Source organism: Saccoglossus kowalevskii, chromosome 22, assembly GCF_978046115.1.
Source record: "Saccoglossus kowalevskii chromosome 22, keSacKowa6.1, whole genome shotgun sequence".
NCBI lineage: Eukaryota > Metazoa > Hemichordata > Enteropneusta > Harrimaniidae > Saccoglossus > Saccoglossus kowalevskii.
Genome location: NC_140662.1, coordinates 4,905,318 through 4,923,600, shown reverse-complemented (window position 1 = coordinate 4,923,600; position 18,283 = coordinate 4,905,318). Strand labels below are relative to the sequence as shown.

General features: G+C 36.8%; 1 protein-coding gene across 2 annotated transcripts; it reads left to right on the top strand.

Moving 5' to 3' along the window:
* Window positions 1-1,425: 1,425 nt before the first annotated feature.
* Window positions 1,426-17,993, top strand: LOC100366859 (protein CASC3-like). Of its 2 annotated transcripts, none has more exons than XM_085495532.1 (11): window positions 1,426-1,596; window positions 2,678-2,752; window positions 5,149-5,229; window positions 5,749-5,864; window positions 6,743-6,916; window positions 7,720-8,324; window positions 8,830-9,045; window positions 12,949-13,143; window positions 13,883-14,145; window positions 15,021-15,146; window positions 16,033-17,993. In XM_085495532.1, the coding sequence occupies exons 1-11, from the start codon at window positions 1,486-1,488 to the stop codon at window positions 16,420-16,422; spliced, it is 2,352 nt and encodes a 783-aa protein (XP_085351658.1). In that variant the 5' UTR covers window positions 1,426-1,485; the 3' UTR covers window positions 16,423-17,993. The 2 variants fall into 2 exon arrangements, with proteins under 2 accessions (XP_085351658.1, XP_085351657.1); XM_085495531.1 differs by having other exon boundaries at window positions 8,827-9,045.
* The last annotated feature ends 290 nt before the right edge of the window (window positions 17,994-18,283 follow it).

Here is an 18,283-nt window from a genome sequence, read left to right as displayed (position 1 = left end):
TATATGCAAGTACCCCCCCCCCCTCCGCCCACCGGAGGTGCGCGAGCGTGGCACGCCAATAGGAGACCCCCCCCCCCCGCACCAAATTTCTGGATCCGCCAGTGAGTAAGGTTGCGCCTTCGGCGCGAGGGACGGTAAGCATACTCTCCCAACACATATGTTTTACTACTAATTAATAGATGCAATCGTCTAGAGTCAAGCTGTGGGTGTGAGTTACTCCGCATTGAGAAACTTGAATAAATATAATCGTTTCTGTATTGGGCCAGAGAGACATCTCTGTCTTTACTCCACATTCATTATGAAAAAGAAATCGACATTGATTGCGTTGTGGATAATTTCGTAAAATTCCATCCAAGGAGAATGGATCTTCAAGTGTGTTGTGATTTATTTAGCATAACTTGTGTAATGTATTGTGTGATATGCCAAAGTCAACGTTATTAAAATGACGCTAACTTAAGATACGTACGTCCATGTGCCTAGTATTTTCTTGTATACAACAATTTGCAGTGTTGGATTTATGGTGTGCGTGTCTGTTAGTTGAGATAGCTCAGGAACCCCCTCTCTAAACATGGCTAATTAGTTCAAAGATGTATAATACCTTAATAATTTAAACTGAACACAGTGACAAAGCCATAGAATTCGCTCTTGTTCAAAAATTCGCACGTTTCACCGTGACATCAAATATATTATTGTTTTCGAACCACTATTCAAAAGTGCTGGCAACGGGCCTACGTATCCACAACGACATAAGCCATTTGACCAAAATTATTTGTGTTGATTGCAAGATGCCTTAATTGCTATGCAGAGATTTCATCATAGAGACATAATCTTTTTCGCAAAATTACCTTTCCAGAATTTGATAAACGTAGTCAAGAATGCAAATGTATATATTCATTATTAAAGCTTCATACACTAACCTTATAATAGATTTTGCAAACTATGTGTATCCCATTTTCAGTGTTATTGATAGTTTTATTTAATGAGCATATTGCTGTATAGCCTTGATATGGTCCATGTGTCCGTAAAATCATCAATGCAAATCAAATCCATTTCCTGGTGAACATGGCTGGTCATGGGATACGTGTGTGAGTTTGTATGTTCACAGAAACAAAAAAAAAGTTACCTTTCAAAACAAGAAAGTGACCGTGATATTCTACTACACTAGCCAAGTGCCCCCCCCCCCCCCAACGAGGGACGATTCCGTCGCTTGGCCTTGGAAATGTGGAATGTTTTCCCACAATAATTTTGTGAAGAATAAACTGAATTTACACACCAAACATCGTGAACAGTAAATTCAGACGAATACTGTTGGTTTAAAATTGGATATTCATCACATAAAAAAACCTCGATTTGAGTAAAAATAAAGAAATGTCGGAAGTATCGTTGAGCGATACACAGAGACGACATTATAGGTCACAGGTCACATACCAACGTTGTCTAAATCACGCGATTTCTCGCAGTCGTCGAGACTTCAGTCTAAACAAAATGGCGGCGATACGTCGAAGGCGACGGTATTCGGGTTCTGAAGAAGGCAGTGAGGATGAGTCTGTCTCTTCTGAGAACAGTCAACCCCAAAATATCGAAAGATCCGACTGTGTGAGTATATTCACTTTTATCGTCATAGGGTTTTGCGTTAACGCAATAATTGGTGTGAAATCGTTGACCTTGATCTCAAACGCGCATGACCTTTCCTTTGTGTGCAATATCTTCGGATTCGATCACGTTCGAAAAATGCCGTTGCACAAATCGGATTCAAAACACATAACGCTATAAGTACACGAGTTTTACATCGATGCTTGACATAATATACAGACGTTGACATACATTGTACAATTTACATTGACTGCCGTTTTACGCACGTTTGTAACACACCTATTAACTGGAGGAACACATTCCACCAGTACTTGTGCCACAGGATTGGTTAGCTGTTTTTGCGACTCTAATGCGAGAAGGTTTGTTTTGTGATTCCTGAACGAATGTTGATGCATGTTTGCTTGATCGAACCAACTATATCTGGCATACCGTACACACAGTATTTTTTTTAACAGGGGTGACGTTAACAGGTACACGAGTCCCCATGTTTTGTTATTTTTCAACAGCAAGACGCGTTTTCCCAATCGAGAGACCACTGGAGGTATTGACTAGGGGGACGAAGTATCGAGACAATTATTGAGAATCCGAGGATGTACAATTTACGAGGACTGATTTGAAGCACCTATGAACAATTAATCGTTCAGAATGGACGTAGCTAATGTCAAAATGAATAGAATGGAATTTTAAATTGTCAAAGAGGCTGCTCTTTGATACACAATGAATTTGCTACAAAAGTCACTGATTTGCTGTTTCTAACATCCCAAAGGAAATATTCACAGCTGACTAACATATTAAAGATTCCAATTAAATGTTAATGGCTACAAAAGTCACTGGCTCTCATATTAAAGATCCCAAAGAAAACATTCACTGCTACAAAAGTCGCTGACACGCTGTCTCAAAGATCCCAAATAAGAAATGTTCACTGCTACAAAAAATTGTGACTTTCCCTGATCTGTAAAAACGTTTTCTCTGCAAAAATCCAATATTTTGTGGTATACAAGAAGTCAAATAGTAAGTGACAATGTATAAAATAACTGCTATGAAGCCGTTTTATATTGATTGGGCTTTTGGTTTATCTTCACAGGAAAGTGAAGGGAGTTATGAACACAATGAAGAGCATAATTCTGAATATGAAAGTGCAGAAGAGAATCCATCGCAGGTATTATATTTCTGTCTCTCCTTGCTTGTTACCCTACCTACCCATATTTTTTGTGAAACTTTTGACAAACTTTTATATTATGCGAATTAGTCGGTTTATATTTAATTTTTTGACAAATTACCTATTTTTTATCTGCAAACATGACTTTTTTTATTTTCTTCTGTTGATGTAGTGGATAACCATAGCTCTATGAAATTCCACTACGGTATAATGACTAACTGCAATTGGTGTTCGTACTTTCTTAAAGCGTGATGATTGTCGCAGTGTGTCCTGTTTGATATAGGACTTGTAGCAACGTACACAACATGCATAAAATACAATGTTTGTTTACCTGAAATTTAAACTTGTGCTGCACAACGACCACCACCCTTTAATCTCAAGTCTGTAGTAAATGCATGATTGTAATAGAAATAAAAAATTTCCACTGCAAAATTGTTTCCCCATCAAAGTTGTTTGATACTGTAAATACTATAATTTAGGCATCAGGAAAGAGTGAACGACCATAATTTGGTTCTAAAATAGGTTGATAAAAAAAATGTTTTTTATATGCATTGGTTTTTATCTTGTTGGTGACGAAAAGTAAAGTGTTACTGTATGATAAATTGTAATAAAAATAAACTGAATGCATTGCTCAGTAGCAAATGGTCACAGCAGCAGCAGTGATGTTGTGTTTCACAAGTGAATAACTTTCTTGTTATCAAAGTGTTTGTTGATTACCGGTACCGTTAAATCCCTTATAGAAGTCACACTCATTCTTTTTGAACAATTGAGAACAAAAAAATCACAATTTCTCATATGTGTAGATGATCCAATAGAAAGCGCACCCCCTCTGTTGTATTGTACCATTCTAATAGTATTACAGTATTACTCAGCTTGATGTGCTGTGACCACTCTGTCATGTTTTTTCCATACACAAGTAGGCCTGAAACTGTGTTCTTTGAACTGATAGATCAAGCTGATTACTTTGTATCAACCAATCAAAATGCCAGATGGTGCCAACATGTTCAAATTACCATAGCTCATATAAATATGTTAATGAGCTAAGGTAATCTTTTGGCATGGATTTTTTTATTGTAATAATGTAATAGTGTAAATTTTTGAAAGATAAACTGAACATTGAAGAAGCATTTAACACTTTTCGTGGCTATAACGGCTCATTGTTAAAAGGCAGTTTACCATTCACGCTAGTCACAATAAACTGTATTATTGAATAGGTGTCAGTGACTATGGAAAACTTAATTTGGACTAATGTAGGCACCAGGAAAGATTGAAATGTTTGAAAAATAACGCCTAAATTTGAATATCTACAGTATTTTTATTCTAAAACTGACAGACAAAACTTGCAAGTTTTGATCAAAATTGTGAATGATGATCATTATGATGCATAACACATCGGTTTGGTGAAGGGTTACAAAGGTAGTAAAAACATTGATTGCATGCAAATGACCTGTATTTATCCGGGTAAGATCCCAGGGTTCTAAACATGGAAAATTGACAACAAATGGGGGTGGGCCTATGCCCGAACTTTCAAAAACGAAAATTGACAACACGCAGATCGAACTGCAGCAGGGAATAGAATGGCAAATAAAAACATGCAACGAAAATAAATGAACAACTTTCAAAAACGAAAATTGACAACACGCAGATCGAACTGCAGCAGGGAATAGAATGGCAAATAAAAACATGCAACGAAAATAAATGAACAATAACGAAAAACATTACAAGTATAACAAAAAATAATTTATTGCTTATAATTTGACAAATAAACCAGAAATAATAAAAACACTGACAAACGCGCCCAATACGTGTGAACTTAAAATGAACTAAAAAGTATGGTAAAATTATTTTTGGTTTTGATAAATACCAGATCAACAGTCATACAAGATAAATACCGGTAATAATTTACTAGTTACTAAGACCTAAACGGCCTTTTTCATGGCCACAACATATTTCAAAAAGAGAACTATCGTTTCTGCTTTAATATACATTTTAAATATTTTTTGTAGACTTGCTGACTGTTATGATTCTGATAACAAATCTTGAAAAATAAATGTAAATTACGTAAACACCCCTTGTTTTGTGCAACCAACATTTATTTTTTCAAAATTTGTTATCAGAATCACAACAGACTACAAGAAAGTCAACTGTTGTTAACTTAATGAACAAAAAATAGTTTTTTTTTAGAAAAAGTGTAGAAAAAGACATGACCCTGGACATGACCTCAACTTCTTTATTGTGTCAAAAGTGGGTGGGGTGTGGTGTGGTGGGTGGGGGTGGGTGTGTTGTCCATGCATGAGTTCTTACCTGGACAAATACAATAATTAATACTCACAGACAATGTTGACCTAATTATCCTAAATAGTGTGATTTGGGACTAAACAGATATTGTGTTGCAGGATGATGATGGTACGAGATCTGCAGAAAGTGATATCGAAGGCAAGGAAAAAGAAGAAGAAAGAACAAGTGGAGATGGCCAGGTGAGGGCGCTATACTTTATTTTCCATGATTCTGTTAAAGTACCGGTATTAATTTTTACTGGGATTTAAATTCACTATTTCGATGTTTTTAGCAAATTCATCAGATATTCACGGATTTGCCATTCAAACAGCAAGTTCTGTTAATTGACCACGTTCACATGTATGGATTGAATGCAGAGGCTTTAACATATCAGCAAAATAGGCAAAATAAAACCCAGTGAATAATTAATGCTTGTATAGTATATATTAATAACGAGAGATGGCACTAATTATTACATTACATGGCTATATCTAACATCAGTCCATGTATGATTTAGCTTTTGAAATCCATTACAAAAAAAAGAATCATGTCTATTAAATTCCATTGAAATTAAAAATTTTGCCCACTGATCAAATTAACTATAAACTCAGTCATGTGGGGTGTCCAAGAAATGAACGAAAAACAAAATAGCTGCATGTGTGACAAGCATGGGATAAAAAAAAAACATATTTCTTTGACTATAAATATTGCTTTTACAGGAAGAATCGAAGGACTTGGCTAAAGATGTAACTAACCCTCAGTATATTCCACGGAGAGGACCATTCTTTGAGCATGATGTACGAATGACCAGCAACAAAGAAGACACGAACATCAGGTAAAGTATGGTATATTGTGAGCTGACAGGAGGAGGAGGCTTTGTGGATGTGGTGTTTAGAATACAGTAGAACGTCGATTATCCGGACTGTTAGGGGACATGCTTTTTGTTCGGTTATGCAAACAGTTCGGATATGCGATCTTGTGTGGGCGTGCTCAAATTTACAGGCTCACGTACACACAAATTCTAACGCACATGACTGTAATGAAATCAAACAGTAGTACATGTAGAGTACGTCATTAAAAACATTTTTATTTAATCAGTAATGTACATTGTAATAAAAATGTTGCGTGCTGGAATGTTAAAAAATGTTTCAAAATGTCCGTAAAATGTAGCGATAATAAAGTTCCTTTGCTTCTTTCTTGAGAAAACCAAGTCCCGGAACCAAGTGAAGGCGTATTTCTCTGAACGATCGTCATAGGCTGTTTTCATTATCTTTCGTTTCAGTCCTGCACTTGAATCCATTTTACTGAAAAAATCCAGCAACTTTTGTTTTGCCTTGATATCGGATATCGTCAATGTCCTAATAATTCTTGACAACAATCAGTACTAGGCTTATAACTGTATCATATTTTTCTTTTTGCACATGTAACAAAATTCTGATATATAGCGAGAATTCGTCACCATTGAAACCGATGGTAAAAGCGCAATCAAGTGCAAAAAAAAGTTGAATTGTAGCCAATGACCTCAACTACCTAGAGTTCACATTAAAAAAAATATCTTCTGCATGTATATTTTTCAAATATTTCCCCAAATTGTAATTATTTGAATACTTTTCTGCCATTCTACAATAAATATATATTGCATCTCATAATTTGCTTCAAAATGTACATTATTTAATTTCCGGAATGACATTGATTGTTTTTTCTATATTCAAGACCAAAAACAAAAAAGAAACTTTGGAAAGAGGACGACAAATGGTCACATGACATGTACCGAGAGGATGAACAAACCCCAAAAAGCCGTGAAGAAATCATTACGATGTACGGGTTTGACATGAGGAGTGGTTCTCTGAATGATGCTGGCTATCCCCGACCACAGCGAGGTAGAAGGTAAGCATTCACTGAACCGTTGTTGTAGGATCTCTGTCTGGATTGTTTTGCAGTCTGTAACAACGTGTTACAGGCTACTTTGAGGTAAATGCACGAGATATGAGATTGTGTTTGACTTGGCCATACATGTATGTTTCCTCACATTTGTATGGATTTGTGTGTAAACAGCAAATCATCATGATTCATGCATGATAAGAATTCCTGGTTAATTTCCCTGAGATAATCACTAATGAGGTTGTTTTTGCATGCCGTTTACTTGTGAACATGGCAAGAATAATGTTGTACAACACGATCGTTCGACTCAAAGCTACCAATGTATATTAAATTTTGAGTATTATAATTGAAATAAAGGACTCTGCACTGCCATTGCTGTGTGTATAAATCACCACTATCTGAAATCACCACTATCTGAGGTTTTTATCATCATAGCTTTATATTATCACATGATAATGTAAACCTCTCTTCGCAAGTAAATTCATTTTAAGAAATAACCCGTCAATTTAACTAGATTTGTTTAATTCTGATGGTGATGATATATAACAACAATAATGAACCCTCCACAGCCCTATATTCAGAAAAGGGTCTTGACAGGGGTGGTGAATTGTCACACGCAATAATGGGCAGTATGTTGTCCTTTTTATCCATGAATTTCTCAAATTCCATGCGTGTTTCTAATACATGCTTTTTGGTTCATTTTTTGGACAGCCCTCAAAACCTAATATTACAACTTATTTTCCGATTTTCCTCATGAAGGCATCATTATTTTCACGTGGAAATGATTTTTCCTTATACTTTGATTACAGAATGAGAGGGCGCCAAGGACCCCGACCACAGTTTCGAGATAATAGAGGCTTTGAAAACAATCAAAATGACAACAGCCAAACAGATCAAACTGACATGCAATATGAACAAAAAGAATCGCAGTATGAATGGAGTCAGCAACAAAATAACCGTCCATATTATAGAAGAGGTGGCCGTAATCGAGGAAATATGAACTATCGGGGAAATGACCGAAGGCAGAGTGATAGTGATGCACCTTATAGAGAGAACCGCTCACCTGTTGATAAGCAAATACGTTCATTTGGACACGGACGGGAATGGACAAATACAAATTATAAAAAACAAAGGGAGGATACAATTAATCCCCAACAAGGGGATGGGGATGGGATACATATGCACACTTCTTCTGTAGATAGAACTTCTAGGGAAACAAAATCTTATATGAAGGATCGACGACGCCCGCCCACACATCGGGCGCCAGAAGAGCAGGAATCCAGTACTGATGCTGGAAACCAGGATAACAAGGAAATGGAAAGCAACATGGAAAAGTTATCCATTACTGTGGAAGCTAGTCACATAGGACAAGGGGACCATGTCCCTGATAGAAGTATTGACGCCAATAATTCAGGTATTGGGTGATTACTTTCAAATTTTTCTTGTCTGTATAATATTCATATCTATCGTATGAGTGGAACTTAATGCGAGGCTCCCATTCTTCTCCCTCTCTGCAATATCAACTGGATTTGCTGCTAAGATTTTGCTCATTGATTTTTTTCAATTTGTATTGTCATGAAGAATGGGTGGCCACATGTCTGTCGATGGCAGCTAGCATTTAATATAGAGTATGGGAAAAACATATACTGTAGAAAACTTTATTTTAGCTGGAATTAATTAAGACTTTTTGGGTGTTTTGTATGGAATTTATTTTCACTGATTTTTGAAAAGTTGAATATAAAATATAGGAAAAAACTAGATTTTATTTTCACTGAATCATTCCTTTAGCAAAAATATCATTAGTTAATTCAAGCGAAAATAAAGTATTTTACAGTAGATGTCATCCATTTTTTTGGAAAATCTATATTTATTATCCAATAACATAAAATCATTTTTTTTTTCTCATGTTTATCTAGTAGTGCGGCCTGCTCCGAACTCATATACTAATTCGAGACATCAACCACTAAATCAAGATAGAAATGTACAATCCAAGACACAACCGAAACCTCAAAGGTCAGGACACTCTACAAGGCCAAAGAGGTATTCAACGCAGCGACAACGACAAATGCCGGATCCAGCTCCTCCCCCAGCATTGCATCCTCCACCGTTGATGGATCCACAGTATTTTGACCCAGGTAAATATAGCCCTACCATTCTGTTTATAAACCTGAGTTTAACTCCAGTGAGGGATGGCTCGGCTAAACATAAGGCAGAAAGTGTCATAGATACATGTATGCAAGACCATTCAAAATGTTCATTTTATTTGTAAATTTAATTCATGGGCAAAAATATCTTTGGTGTACCAAATACATATACATGTCTATGGCTGCATGATATGAAATGCACATGTAAACATCAGCTAGACAGCTAGATAAGTCTAGGCAATGTAAACATCACCTAGACAAATCTAGGCAATGTAAACATCAGCTAGACATCTAGATAAATCTAGGCAATGTAAACATCACCTAGACAGCTAGATAAGTCTAGGCAATGTAAACATCACCTAGACAGCTAGATAAGTCTAGGCAATGTAAACATCAGCTAGACAGCTAGATAAGTCTAGGCAATGTAAACATCACCTAGACAGCTAGATAAGTCTAGGCAATGTAAACATCACCTAGACAGCTAGAAAAGTCTAGGCAATGTAAACATCACCTAGACAGCTAGATAAGTCTAGGCAATGTAAACGTCACCTAGACAGCTAGATAAGTCTAGGCAATGTAAACGTCACCTAGACAGCTAGATAAGTCTAGGCAATGTAAACGTCACCTAGACAGCTAGAAAAGTCTAGGCAATGTAAACATCACCTAGACAGCTAGATAAATCTAGGCAATGTAAACATCAGCTAGACATCTAGATAAATCTAGGCAATGTAAACATCACCTAGACAGCTAGATAAGTCTAGGCAATGTAAACATCAGCTAGACAGCTAGATAAGTCTAGGCAATGTAAACATCAGCTAGACAGCTAGATAAGTCTAGGCAATGTAAACATCAGCTAGACAGCTAGATAAGTCTAGGCAATGTAAACATCACCTAGACAGCTAGAAAAGTCTAGGCAATGTAAACATCACCTAGACAGCTAGATAAGTCTAGGCAATGTAAACGTCACCTAGACAGCTAGATAAGTCTAGGCAATGTAAACGTCACCTAGACAGCTAGATAAGTCTAGGCAATGTAAACATCACCTAGACAGCTAGATAAGTCTAGGCAATGTAAACATCACCTAGACAGCTAGATAAGTCTAGGCAATGTAAACATCAGCTAGACAGCTAGATAAGTCTAGGCAATGTAAACATCACCTAGACAGCTGGATAAGTCTAGGCAATGTAAACATCACCTAGACAGCTGGATAAGTCTAGGTAATGTAAACATCACCTAGACAGCTAGATAAGTCTAGGTAATGTAAACGTCACCTAGACAGCTAGATAAGTCTAGGCAATGTAAACATCACCTAGACAGCTAGATAAGTCTAGGCAATGTAAACATCAGCTACACATCTAGATAAATCTAGGCAATGTAAACATCACCTAGACAGCTAGATAAGTCTAGGCAATGTAAACATCACCTAGACAGCTAGATAAGTCTAGGCAATGTAAACATCAGCTAGACAGCTAGATAAGTCTAGGCAATGTAAACATCAGCTAGACAGCTAGATAAGTCTAGGCAATGTAAACATCACCTAGACAGCTAGAAAAGTCTAGGCAATGTAAACATCACCTAGACAGCTAGATAAGTCTAGGCAATGTAAACGTCACCTAGACAGCTAGATAAATCTAGGCAATGTAAACGTCACCTAGACAGCTAGATAAGTCTAGGCAATGTAAACATCAGCTAGACAGCTAGATAAGTCGAGGCAATGTAAACATCAGCTAGACAGCTGGATAAGTCTAGGTAATGTAAACATCACCTAGACAGCTAGATAAGTCTAGGCAATGTAAACGTCACCTAGACAGCTAGATAAGTCTAGGCAATGTAAACATCACCTAGACAGCTAGATAAATCTAGGCAATGTAAACATCAGCTAGACATCTAGATAAATCTAGGCAATGTAAACATCACCTAGACAGCTAGATAAGTCTAGGCAATGTAAACATCAGCTAGACAGCTAGATAAGTCTAGGCAATGTAAACATCAGCTAGACAGCTAGATAAGTCTAGGCAATGTAAACATCAGCTAGACAGCTAGATAAGTCTAGGCAATGTAAACATCACCTAGACAGCTAGAAAAGTCTAGGCAATGTAAACATCACCTAGACAGCTAGATAAGTCTAGGCAATGTAAACGTCACCTAGACAGCTAGATAAGTCTAGGCAATGTAAACGTCACCTAGACAGCTAGATAAGTCTAGGCAATGTAAACATCACCTAGACAGCTAGATAAGTCTAGGCAATGTAAACATCACCTAGACAGCTAGATAAGTCTAGGCAATGTAAACATCAGCTAGACAGCTAGATAAGTCTAGGCAATGTAAACATCAGCTAGACAGCTAGATAAGTCTAGGCAATGTAAACATCACCTAGACAGCTAGATAAGTCTAGGCAATGTAAACATCACCTAGACAGCTGGATAAGTCTAGGTAATGTAAACATCACCTAGACAGCTAGATAAGTCTAGGTAATGTAAACGTCACCTAGACAGCTAGATAAGTCTAGGCAATGTAAACGTCACCTAGACAGCTAGATAAGTCTAGGCAATGTAAACATCAGCTACACATCTAGATAAATCTAGGCAATGTAAACATCACATAGACAGCTAGATAAGTCTAGGCAATGTAAACATCACCTAGACAGCTAGATAAGTCTAGGCAATGTAAACATCAGCTAGACAGCTAGATAAGTCTAGGCAATGTAAACATCAGCTAGACAGCTAGATAAGTCTAGGCAATGTAAACATCACCTAGACAGCTAGAAAAGTCTAGGCAATGTAAACATCACCTAGACAGCTAGATAAGTCTAGGCAATGTAAACGTCACCTAGACAGCTAGATAAGTCTAGGCAATGTAAACGTCACCTAGACAGCTAGATAAGTCTAGGCAATGTAAACATCACCTAGACAGCTAGATAAGTCTAGGCAATGTAAACATCAGCTAGACAGCTGGATAAGTCTAGGTAATGTAAACATCACCTAGACAGCTAGATAAGTCTAGGCAATGTAAACGTCACCTAGACAGCTAGATAAGTCTAGGCAATGTAAACATCACCTAGACAGCTAGATAAGTCTAGGCAATGTAAACATCAGCTAGACAGCTGGATAAGTCTAGGTAATGTAAACATCACCTAGACAGCTAGATAAGTCTAGGCAATGTAAACGTCACCTAGACAGCTAGATAAGTCTAGGCAATGTAAACATCAGCTAGACAGCTAGATAAGTCTAGGCAATGTAAACATCACCTAGACAGCTAGATAAGTCTAGGCAATGTAAACATCACCTAGACAGCTAGATAAGTCTAGGCAATGTAAACATCACCTAGACACCTAGATAATCTAGGCAATGTAAACATCACCTAGACAGCTAGATAAGTCTAGGCAATGTAAACGTCACCTAGACAGCTAGATAAGTCTAGGCAATGTAAACATCACCTAGACAGCTAGATAAGTCTAGGCAATGTAAACATCAGCTAGACAGCTAGATAAGTCTAGGCAATGTAAACATCACCTAGACAGCTAGATAAGTCTAGGCAATGTAAACATCACCTAGACAGCTAGAAAAGTCTAGGCAATGTAAACATCACCTAGACAGCTAGATAAGTCTAGGCAATGTAAACGTCACCTAGACAGCTAGATAAGTCTAGGCAATGTAAACATCACCTAGACAGCTAGATAAGTCTAGGCAATGTAAACATCACCTAGACAACTAGATAAGTCTAGGCAATGTAAACATCAGCTAGACAGCTGGATAAGTCTAGGCAATGTCACCTAACATATTATTCTATGTTCACTCATTTGGTGTTTCAATGTTCAGATTGCCACTTTTACTAGAAAACAGGAAAAATGTACAAAAAACACAATTTTTTTAAACTTCTTACTTTATTTTTCAGCTTTTCAAGGCCCCATGTACCATCCAAGTAATACACCCCCAACAAGACATGAAGGAACCCCACCACCACCGGGGGGACCTCCACCAGGCGGTCCTCCTCATGGAGGTCCACATCACCCTTCCCATCCTCCTCCGCCTGGGGATCGGTTGATGCACCAAGGCATGATGGTCCAGCATGATATAAACATGCTTCCAGGTAATGTGATATATACATTTATATAATATAGAAATTGTAGGGTAGTACTGACTTTAGAAGTGCATTTGGGTTTTTTTACAGTCAAGTTTAGATAATTCCATTATTATACTGGATGGGGGTAAAGTGCAGTTTTTCAAAATGAGAAGCTTTCATTAGAAGATACGAACAAGATTTTTGAAGTGTTTATATATTTCCTGAAATACAGGATGTACAAATGAGATAAACATGAAATGAATAGTTATTGAATACGTACACCAAGTTAGCTAATCATATGAGGTTATTACGATGATACCTCAAAGTATGTACGAAGACAGTACAGCAGGAGTATCGCCCGACGCACAGCAGAGGTCGATCCGACGGCGTACTACCAATTAGCACTACCAATTTGTGTGCTGGAATTAACATCAAAATGCTCGCAATGGAATGTTTTTGTTTTTTTTTTGTTTACCAAAAAATTAATCTTTCTAAATATTATGTAAATTAGTAACAAATCTTATCAACCTCTTTTAGTCATAACTCAATAATGTATGCCCTCTATGGCGAAAGTGACAGATAACAATTGTGTTGTCGTACTGACCGTTAGATTGAATAAAGTGATACCATTTGGTTAATTGATTGATTAAAACCTGCCACCCAACCCCCACCCCCACCCTGTAGTAGCTGGAAAAATCTTTTTCAATGTTGTCATAATAATGTTGTAATATTTCTCATGTGTTTGTTTCAACTTTTTTCTTTCCAGGAATGCAACACCCCTCACCAACACACATAGCCAATCCAAACATGTACCCAGCTGTTCCTATAGGCTCTCAACAGCCCCCACCTCAGCCACCTCCAGGCACATTTGCTCCCGCATTTGTTAGTCCGGTTGTTAGCTACACTGTCCCCCATGGGCCGCCGCCACCACCCCCGCCTTATCAGATGACAGCCCCTCCACCGGCTCCCGTACCAGCACCACTGCCACCACAGCCGCTGCAACCTCAGCAACCACAGTTTCCAGTCACAGTGAGTATTTCCAATATTTGTTTTCACACATTGTAGGTACACTATGTCTGTGGATAAAGATTATATCGGTTACTGCCATATTGTTTCGAACACCAAAACATCAACATTGCCAGCTATGTTGCCGACTGGTTTCACTCGTCCACTGTGTTTCAAACTAATAGTTGGGGACACATTAGATATAAATAGATGATCATGATGCGATTGCTTTTCAATATATATTATTTAATCTTATGCATTCCCATATATAATAAATGGCAAATGTGTGTACTTACACAGTATGAAATGTCTGGACACAATCAATGGTGTGTCTGTTGCGTGTCATAACGCTCGTAAATGAGCACAAGTTAGCCGAACAGTGCACCCTCCTAAAAGTGTTTTGAACAGAGCAGTTCTTAATCTTATAATGATCCCAAGATGTACGTATCAAACCAGTCAACAACTTACATGTAGCTGGCAATATTGATGGTTTGGTGTTCGGAACAATATGGCGGTGAAAGTATTACCGGTTTTCACTTTGATATGTCCGTGGAGTTTTTCAGCGAGCGCTGTGTTAACATGTCTCAGTTTGCCTGAAGCACCGCCACAATAAATAATCTTATTTAGGAAATATCATCATTATGACTAAGTACAAAATGCATTCAAATCAAAATTATCAGATACATGGAGTATCTAATTTTAATAATCAGAACTACTGTTCACGATCCATACTTCATCCTTACATTGTTTGATCAACATTCTGTGATTCAAATTATTCACACATATTGAGCTCACGCATGCTATTTGGAGTTCTAATAATGGAGATATCAATACGTATGTAGATTACTTTAGCATATCTGTCCTCTCAGTGCGTATTTTTCTTCTTTGCTCGGTTGCAGTCCCAAGCTCAGATGTATGGCGGTATTACATACTATTCTCCTGAGATGCAGCAACACTCTATAAAAAGAACACCTCCAAGACGACCACCAAACCCTATTCCTATACAACCACCACCAGAGAACACGGTAAGTAGATTGGGTACTGTAAATGCATTAATTATTCACTGGGTTTTAATTTCACTATTTTGGCCAATAAGTAAAATGCACTAAATTAAATCTATGTGAACATGTGAAATAATAATAATTGTTTTCTTGAAAAATTTGTGAAATTAAAACCCAGTAAATACACTCAAAACATCAATGTGTGAAATTAAATATCAGTGAAAATAAATGGTTTTACAGTACATTCTTGACTTAGTTTAGTTAGAAGCTTAGTTGTGAATGTTCCATTAAAGCTTTCTCAATCACTTATGAACCCATTCTGTTCGTACCCTAATAAGGTAGTTGTTAAGGTAGTTGGCTTCCATTAAACATCATGGTTGGACTTTCTTGACATTTACACTATGGTTATATTTTACCCAGATAAGAATATATGGTTGCCAAACTACACAGGTCAAAAATCCATGAAAATGTTAAGTTTTGAGCAGTTTATCATTGGTTCCTATGGTAACAAGTTGTCACCATTTCTCAAAATTTTGTATGGTTGTATATGCTAAAAAAATTGTGTGTTGTTATAAGATGGGTACCAAGTACTTGTAGTTGTCAAGAGGTTTATTCTTGTATCTTTTTAGACAGTTTTCCACCAACAAAATATACATTCTGGTGTAATTTAAGAATGTTGAACATCCAGTAAACCAAAATAAAAACTGGAATATAAGATATACAGTTGCTAGACTTGCTCCCTCTCCTAAATAGTAGTTCTCTAATGTTCTCTAATTTGAAACAGTGGTGGTGAAAGAGAATGGAACTTGAGAATTTGAGAAGCAAAACCAAGTCTTGTGGCTCTCGCTCTACATTTCTAAACAATACTTCAATGTACTACAATTTATTTTTCATGTTTTTATCATCTCAGAAAGTGAGAGTGGATGGTCAGAATCTACCTGCTCAGCTCCTAGAGTCTGGGGAACTGCAACAAATGCAATATATCCAGGTGCAAGAACAACATGAATTACAGCAACACGACCAGTATGTAGAAGAGGAACAGGAAGAGAGAAGCCAGGTGCAAGTACAGAGTACAGAGATTACAGATACACAACAGACCAGTGAAGTGCAAGTAGTTGATGGTGATAATGATGATGATGATAACAAAATGAAGAATGATATTGATAATGAACTTAAAAGTCAGAAACAAGTCGTGGTTGAGAAGGAGGAAGTGAATGAGCCACATCAGATTTCAGAGGAAACATCTACAGCAACGAAAGATACAACAAATGAAACAACAGTTTGTGTCTCAGTAAATTGAGTGTAGAAAACGAATATATAATTTGGGAAACTGCCTGAAAAAAAGGATCTTTTTGAAAAGGTGTTAAGTTTATGTGGAAGTTGTAATCTGTGTTGGTGTCTCCCCAAAGTTTCTTCGCAGCTCCACCACTTTAAGGGGAAAAGACTTGTGGCAATTTAGTTTCAATAGCACATTATTAATACAGCAGGGAAGGTTTAACCTCTTCCTGTTGGCACTGCATAATGAAAATTAGTGTACTAATACACTAGGAAAGACTAGTTGTGCTTACTTATTTTAGTCAAATGAGGGAAATTTGTGCCTTCAATTACATTTTATTACAGATACTGAATACATAGCTGTAAAAAAATTATGTACCTTTTGAATAATAACTTACGGGACTCCCTTTTATTTTATTTTAGTTTTTATTTTAGTTTATTAAAATGAAAGTTAAAAAGGTGATGTGGGCTAAGAAACAATTATAAACTATGGTTGTTCAATACGAGTTCTCTGATTGGCTTACTTGATTATTTTTCATAAAATTTGTCCAGTTAGATGTTATCTTGCATGAGTCTTCTGAATTTTTCATTGTTTTAATTAATTTCTATATTAAAGTTAACTACAATATAAAAATTGGTGAGCTGTACATTCTGTTGTTGTCATGGTTACAGAAGAGGTGTATTATAGTATGATAGCGTATCTTTGAATGCTAAGCGTTTTGTTTTTTTAATTAACTGAAAAGTTTTTTTTTTTTATAGTTTTTCCAAATTGCAATTCTGTTAACTTATTTAGAATTGAAAAGTAGCACAACTTTCAGATGTTGTGTTGTGTATTAAATATGAATTCATTTCTCCACTTATGCATGATAATACATAATTTGCATTCAAGACATGACCATGTCATATTCTGATTATCTGTTTGTACTACTGTTGTTGAATTTTGTATGAAACAAACATCGCACGAGTCCCATATCGTAATTATTTGGCAAGATGAATGTGGCTCTTTAATTTCACGTACACGTGCAGTCGTTGCATTGCATCCTTGGTGATATGGCTCGCATGCGATGTATACTGCGATGCTTTAAGTTCATTTCGATTTCTCATATTTTTCATTATTCCATTAATTTTTTGTTTGCACACCAAAATTGTGATACAGTAATACTTCAAAAGAAGTGTGAAATATGTTCTGCATTTCCTATTTTATTAGAAGTGTACCAGTCATGTAAAAAATATGTGTAAAAAGCAGCCATCTTTTGATATCATCGGGAAGTCCACTGTGTTTAGTTCGTGGCTCATTGTTGACCTTTCCTTATGAGATGCTTTGTCCTAGAACGCTAGAATGAATTGCGTAAACACATTGTTTTACATATTGAAGCTAAAAATACTGTAAATCCCCCCCCCCCTCTTCTCCTAGTGTTTTTCTTCTCATCGGTTACTTCAGTTTGAAACCTGTGTATCCCAATTTTCTTTAGCAGTTTTGCATATAGATAAAGTGAATGAAAATGTTTTGTTTCTGTTTTAGACAATGTTTTGTGGATCCAAATGAACCTTTAATGCATGTATTCAAAAGAACTATGTATTAAATGTGAAATGTTACATTTTCTTGTTATGGTATTGAATAATCTTAAACCCAACCACCTCAAATTAAAACCATGTCCTACATCACTTTGAAATTTTGTCTAGGATGAGTAGCAAATCCTTTTTAGTCCCCGTTCGAACGCAGTCCGAAAACGGGGACTTATGTTTTGCCCTGTGTGCGTCCGTCCGTTCGTGCGTCCGTGATCACCTGTATCTCGAACATGCATGGACCGATTAAGTTCAAACTTCACTCATACATCACACATTATATGGGACATATGCACATGCATTTTTTTCATGATCAGATT

Excerpts from the sequence above, each read along its gene's own strand:
- LOC100366859 (XM_085495531.1), top strand. The coding sequence starts at position 1,486 with ATGGCGGCGATACGTCGAAGGCGACGGTATTCGGGTTCTGAAGAAGGC. Across the intron at positions 6,917-7,719 it reads CGACCACAGCGAGGTAGAAG|AATGAGAGGGCGCCAAGGAC; the intron begins GTAAGCATTCAC and ends CTTTGATTACAG. Across the intron at positions 14,146-15,020 it reads AACCACAGTTTCCAGTCACA|TCCCAAGCTCAGATGTATGG; the intron begins GTGAGTATTTCC and ends GCTCGGTTGCAG.